Source organism: Dreissena polymorpha, chromosome 15, assembly GCF_020536995.1.
Source record: "Dreissena polymorpha isolate Duluth1 chromosome 15, UMN_Dpol_1.0, whole genome shotgun sequence".
Taxonomy (NCBI): domain Eukaryota; kingdom Metazoa; phylum Mollusca; class Bivalvia; order Myida; family Dreissenidae; genus Dreissena; species Dreissena polymorpha.
Genome location: NC_068369.1, coordinates 28443759 through 28450686, shown reverse-complemented (window position 1 = coordinate 28450686; position 6928 = coordinate 28443759). Strand labels below are relative to the sequence as shown.

The 6928-nt window shown below is 37.5% G+C and overlaps 1 protein-coding gene across 1 annotated transcript; it reads left to right on the top strand.

Moving 5' to 3' along the window:
* The first annotated feature begins 764 nt into the window (after window positions 1-764).
* On the top strand, window positions 765-6068 carry LOC127860722 (kielin/chordin-like protein). Its single transcript, XM_052398990.1, has 3 exons — window positions 765-1075; window positions 4425-4469; window positions 5595-6068. Exons 1-3 carry the CDS (start codon window positions 814-816, stop codon window positions 5747-5749), a joined length of 462 nt encoding a protein of 153 aa, XP_052254950.1. The 5' UTR covers window positions 765-813; the 3' UTR covers window positions 5750-6068.
* Window positions 6069-6928: the final 860 nt, after the last annotated feature.

The following is a 6928-nucleotide window of genomic DNA, read 5'->3' as shown; positions in this document are numbered from 1 at the left end:
GGCAGTTGAACATATTTGTGTAAATTTTATAATTAAATATATGGTATCGTATACGTATGCAATATGTAAAAATACATTTCGGAACAATATGTATTATATAATATTTCACTTGAAGATCTACAACAAAGGTACATATATGGGCTCATAAAGATATCTACTATTTTGACATATATTTAGATTATTTGATGCATATTTCATGGTCAATGTTTTTACTACGGGTTATGACGTAGATGTATGTAATTTGCAAGTTTATTCTATGAGCTTAATTTGCATTAGCTTGCCAGCAAAACAAAATCTGGTTTTCACTACAATATGCACTATAAAGCGATTTGTATCTTCAATTGTTTGAACGCATACATACTCTAAATAATTCAAGCGAAAGTGTGAAATCGCCGTATGACAAGCATGTCATTAACGCTAGTCAAAACACTACATTTACATCCATTTATCGCCACTGATGTTGTTGATTACCGAACGTGGATTGCCTAAAGTCATTTTGAACTGATTTATGTTCACAGTTGTGACAAAATCACACTTAATGTATACATATTGTGACGGTTCGTTGCGTTAAGCTAATGTTTGTATTATTCAAAGTCCACAACTGCCTTGGGATGGTATAAATTATTGAAACGATTAATACCTCAGGAAAATGTGATCGTGGTTGATTTAACATCGGCTAACGCGTATTACACATTTATAATACAATTCTTAACACTTGTTGCATAGCGGTTGCATTGGATTTGCTAAATTTTATCATCATAACATACGGTTGCACATTTACGTTCAAACACGCATTCGAACCTAAGAATATTAATGATGGTATCATTACTTTTTATGCATCTTGCATCCGTCGTTATGACCTGTGGTTGTTTTGCGGCTCCAGATCGACCGGTGGCCGTTCCGAGAAAACCACTTCCGGTCCCGGTGCCTTTGTCGAGGGACCCACGTCTAGATCCGACGACTGTACCGTTGGAGCCACTTCGGCCGCTCGAGTGTCCAGAGACGTGCGTCCTACCAGCCTGTGTTGATGTTTATACGCCGCCAGGAAGTTGCTGTCCGATTTGCCGACTACCAGGTGCGAATTTTGTTTAATTTAATTTTATGTATGTTTCTAGTAAGAAATTTTTGTTATGTTTTGTTTGATTCTATGAATGTTCTTAACCATGTTTATTTGTATGTAACGTTGGTGTAATTGTGTGCGTCTTTTTCTGTTGAAAGCTCTTCCATAAATCATTTATTTTTTGTTTCATTCAGGTCTTTCATTGCTTTATTTTCTAAAATGGTTAAGTAAAATAACTGTTATCAATTAAAATAATTAATAACAAATAACAACGTTTTTATCGTCTCATGTTAATGATGTTACCCTTAGTTGTTTTTGTCTGTAATTTTCTCAATTTACTGGTGATTTAGTTTTAATCGTTGTGTGGTCTACGTGTTTCCCTGATAATTTGTATGATTTAATTTGGTTTTGATTTAAAATATAAATTCATGAGAATCATCACTGATTGTTTTGTAATATGATCCATAAACATGAAGAGTTATAAGCTAAAATTATTATTTTAACTATTATGTTTGGTCTACAAAAATAAGCGAGCCTCGCTCAGGGAAAACCGGGTTCTGCATTTGCGTAAAATGTCGTCCTTGATTAGCCTGTGCAGTCCTCACAGGCTAATCAGGGACGGCACTTTCTGCGTAAATTGAATTTCGCTAAGAATAGATTTATTTTATACGAAAAATTCCATAACATCGGAAAGTGTCGTCCATGATAAGCCTGTGCGGACTGCGAAGATAAGTTTGGGATGACACTTTACGCACATCCATTAAGCCTGGTTTTCCCATTTTCCAGGGCGAGGTTCATTCGTAATGGTAAAAAAGTATAACTTGGTGTGATTCAACTAATTAATCTGTAGTGACCATTTTGTAATCGATTTTTAATGTAAGTTTAAGATTTTTTGTTGCTTCTCCTAACATTACCATTGTCGTCAATATTCAATATAATTTGTTTATCTCGGTCTTTAACCTTTATATATTTGTCCATTTTAGTTTACACAGGCTAAATTAAGCGGAAACAATAGCTACATTGGCAAAGGACTGTTACTATGATATTTAAAACGTTTACATAACAGATAAAATAATATATAAATGTAATGTAATATCAGTAGATTTTTTTAAAGGAGAAAAACATAATAAAACATTTTTATTTAAAAAAAATATTAAACATCTTTATAAACTGAATGTATGTAGAAATGTCAAATGTTTGGAAAAAAGACCCGCAGGCTAACCCTTACCCTAACCTAACCCTAACACTAACCCTAAGACTTAAGGTTTAAAATGACGAGTAATCTCAAAATAGTTCAAGTGCATGTTTCTTAATTTATATATCACATTTAAACAGCTTAATTTATACTTTCCTGCGTTTAGAACGCTTGCAAATGTCATAAAACATCATTGGTAGTCTGCGTATCCACAAACTGAGATGTATTTTTCCATGTGGATAAGATATGAATTATGAATTTTAAATGCGTGTTTCTAAAAACGGGCCCCGTTTTTGTTAAAATGATACCGTATCACTGTTTGAAAGAAAATGTATTATTTACGTACGATTGTTAAAGCCGCAAATTACTCACATGTCGTATCTAATATTGCGCGTGGACAGTATAGCCCAAAACAATTCACAATATGTTTTATCATTCCGAAACGCATGCGTTTGTAACACGAATTTATGTACTCACAGTTTTACATAAAGTGGGTTTTAAAGTAAACCGAAAGGACATCTTAGCGCCAACATTTCCATGTGTTTAACAAAATGTTGCCCGCTGAATATACGCAGAAGAAAGGAATGAAAAAGAGAAGCTTAGTTATATGGTACCGGGCTAAACACATGTGCGTAAAGTGTCATAACAAGTTAACCTGTGCAGTTCGCATATGCTTAGCAGGGACGATACTTTAAGCCTTAAACCCAAGTCTCACTTTTGCCGGTAGTGCCCCGGTTCATCCCGGTTTGCTAACGCCGGACGACCGGCGTGAACCGGGATGACTCGTAAAAATTTGTTAACGCGGTAACACAATTTCCCGGTTCCGCTCCGGTTGAAGCCTGTCTACAACCCGGCAGAGTCCCGGTCAACCCCGGACTAGCTAGGGTTTATCCCGGTGAAACCCCGGCAGGGCCCTGGTTGTCGCCTGTAATTGCCAGGTGGAGCCCCGGTGAAAGCCGGCAGCGTCCCGACAGCCCAGGTATACCGTAACTCCATCATCTTTCAGCTGGGATATACCGGCATTAGACCCCGGCAGAGCTAAGGTAACGCCCCTGTTTAACCCAGGTCGTCGCAGGTTGCCCAGGCGGAGCCCCGGTAAATGCCGGTGACGTCCCGGTAGAGCGCCGTATTACCAATTTACCGTAGCTTTACCGGGACTCTGCCGGCATTCACCGGGGTTCCATCGGGGCAACACCAGCGACAACCGGGCGTTGCCGTAGCTCTTCCGGGGTATGTTTGGGCCCCGGTGGAGCTACCGTGCCGTCCTGGTTGTTCCCGATGCCGCGCCAATCATTGACGGTCTTTCCCGGTGACTCCCGGTTCATCCCGGATTGATACTTTCCCGGTGGAGCCTCGGTTGTTCCCGGTCGTCCCCGGTTCATCCCGGTCGCCCCCGGTGGAGCCCCGGTTCATCCCGGTAGAGCCCCGGTTCATTCCGGCAGATCCCGGATCTTGCCCCAGTGCTCCACCGGCATCATAGTGAGACTGGGCCTTCGACTGGATTTTTCGTAAGAAGAAAATTTATTTATACGAACATTTCCACAAAAGCGCAATATGGCGCCCCTTATAAGCCTGTGCGGACTGAACATTCTCATGTCTCATGAAAGTGTCTGTCCAGATTACCTTTTGCCGACTGAACTAACAAATTTGGGATGACACTGTACGCCCAATCGAAAAGATCAATAAAATGTGAAGTCATATCTACCAATAATAAACGCCCACTATGGGACATGGGCGAAACCGTCATCATGTATATATTACAATACGGACGCATTTTGCACTTTAAAACTTTTTAGTATTTTTAAACCAATAAATGATTATTGCTTTTCCTAACAATGCACCTTAAAGCTTGCGTTTTTCTTCACATATCTGCACTTGCTCATCCAAATTCATGTGTCGAAACAAACAAAACAAGCGTTTTCTTTTGTGATTAATATTTGGAAGACTCGTGTCAAATGAATGCTAGGAATTTTAATAGAATTCATAAGTTTAACAGTTACATTATTACTTTGACTTTTAAGTATTGAAAAATTGTTACGCCATTAATACTTATCAACAATTTATCCTTAACCATAAATGTTTAAGAAAAATCTGAGATATGTTTTAATGTTTTAAAATAGTATTATTAGATATATAACGTGTTTTAGGTTTGTATTATTTATATTTCAGCCGAGCAAATCGTTTGTGTGAAGGATGGACGAACTTACAACGACGGTAGGTGTTGCCTCTCATATGCAGTCCAAACAGGCTAATCAGGGACGATACTTGACGTCCTTGCATTTAGTCCAGTTTTCCCAATAAAGTGGCTCATTAGTTTAATTAGGCTCATTAAACGACATCGACCAGATAGCTCATGTGGGGAATCAGTAATAAAGTGTTTCGCAAGTCATGCCTCACTACCTCGGATTCAAATAGGTCACTTGTTAGTAACTCGCATTCGTATGTACAATTATTATATATCGAGTAAACACAGGAAAAGTGTTAGTAGGTTAACTGGCAGTCGTAATGTAATTTAAATACTGTTGCATATGGCAAAGCATGCACACACAAAACAAGACAAACAAACACAATGAAAACAAGAAACAATATCCAGTCATTGATAACACTGTTTTGCGGACGTTTCCTGTCTTAAAGTTGTTTTGATAGTCATTTTCTGGCGCACGGTGTTTTATTTCTGTGCGCCTGACCAGCGATTTAAGGATTTGAACCTGTAATGACCAACATGTATTGTCGTCTTATATGGTCAAAATAAAAACAAGAAACACAAGAAACACATCCCATTACGAAACACGGTCGACTAAGTGCCGCTGTGTTGTAGATTTTAAGCACGTGCTTTCCTTCGAGAGGCAACGGGTTCGATAACTACGGCAGGCATGTTTTAATCAACGATTTTTAAAAATAATGATTTAATAGACTATCACTTGTTAACAAATCATAAATGATTCAATGATATCAAACAAATGGTGAAAAATTCATTAGTCAGTTAAAAAAAAAATTCCAAAAAAATAAGGGCAGGAGGAAAACAAAAATGTGAGCATAGAATTGTTCTATAATCTATGATTGAGGGTTGCTTTAACACGGTGCGTGCAGTTGCTTCTGTGTTTTATTCCGCAACATAAATCCGCTTCTGTATATAATATAAACAAAAACTTTTAAGTCTTTACAACAATACGGATTTAAAAGGGCAAAGTTTATCGAAATCATATTAAGAATCCTTTCATTTTATCGCATTTATTTTGAAATAACAAATGTTGAAATTTATTTTATATACATATTATAAACACATTGTAATCATATGCATGTGAATTTCACGTGGTTAATCCTACTTTCTATTTTCAGGTGAGCATGTGCCCGATAATGACCCCTGTAAACGCTGCCGTTGTAGAGGAGGTCGTATCATGTGCGCAATGATGTCGTGTGCCGCGTGTGATGGCCCCAGACTCCCTGGGCAATGCTGTCGTTCCTGTTCACCACAGCCTGTGGCCATGGCGTAAAATTGCTTCTGTATATTTCAATTATGAATTATTTTTGAGACAGAAAAAACAATAGAAGTCGTAATTACAGGCTGAACGTGTTACTTTTCAATCCTCAAGAAAACAATTGTGTATGGAAACTCCCTAAATATATAATTGTTCATGAATGTTGCTGTCCAATGTCGATAGTCATGCTTGTATTTGTATGTCTCCTGTGGCTTACTTATGCAGTGTTTATTGTTGTATATAAAAACGTGAAAAGAACAATTATCATGTGATGTATAACTATTGTACTTGCTATATTTGAATGCAAATGCGTCATGTAAGCATAAAAAATTCACCACGCATTGATATTGCAACTCCATTATTACCGTACAACTGTAAACATGATTATCTTTGCAACTGTCAGTGGTGTTGATGTCTCTTTTAGTGCAAAATCTAAAATAAATACGAGCGTCGCTCTGCGAAAACGGCGCAGATTGCATCTGTGTAAAGTGTCGTCCCAGATTAGCGTCTGTAGTCCGCACATGGTAATCAGAAACGACTCTTTCTGCCTAATCCGGATTTTGTGATATAATACAATACTTTAAACCGAAAAATACCATAAAAGCGGAGATTGTCGTTCCTGATTATCCTGTGAGAAATTTATAAGGTTATTAGGGACGCCACTTTACGCACATGCTTTAAAGGGACCTTTGCAAAGAGTGTGGCATGTATTGAAGTTTGTTATTAAATGCTTTATATTGATTAATGTAAAAATTGGATCTTAAAAGTTGCAGTCATAATCAATAATACAATTAAAGAAAAAAAAAAAAACAAGTTACCCTCAACGAAGGCTTGAACCAATAACTCTGAAGTAAAAGTTTAACGCTTCAACACTAGGCCATCCGTGCTCATACAATGAGTGATGTATTTTATACTTTATACAAGCAATCCTCGTAGTGTCACAACATATAACGGCATGAACAGAACTCTCCAAATTTTTCAATCGTTTCGCGTTGCAACGCTTTATAATTTTCATGTTTTAAAATCTTCAAAACATGCAAATAATGGATATTGTAGAGCATGGTAAATGTTCAGTATTACTGTTTCGTGACAAATATCATAACTACAACGCAAATTGGCGAATCTGAAACAATTTTTATTAAATATTGCCAATTTACCAGCACGTGAAAAGTTCCCTTTAGCCCCGTATTCCTC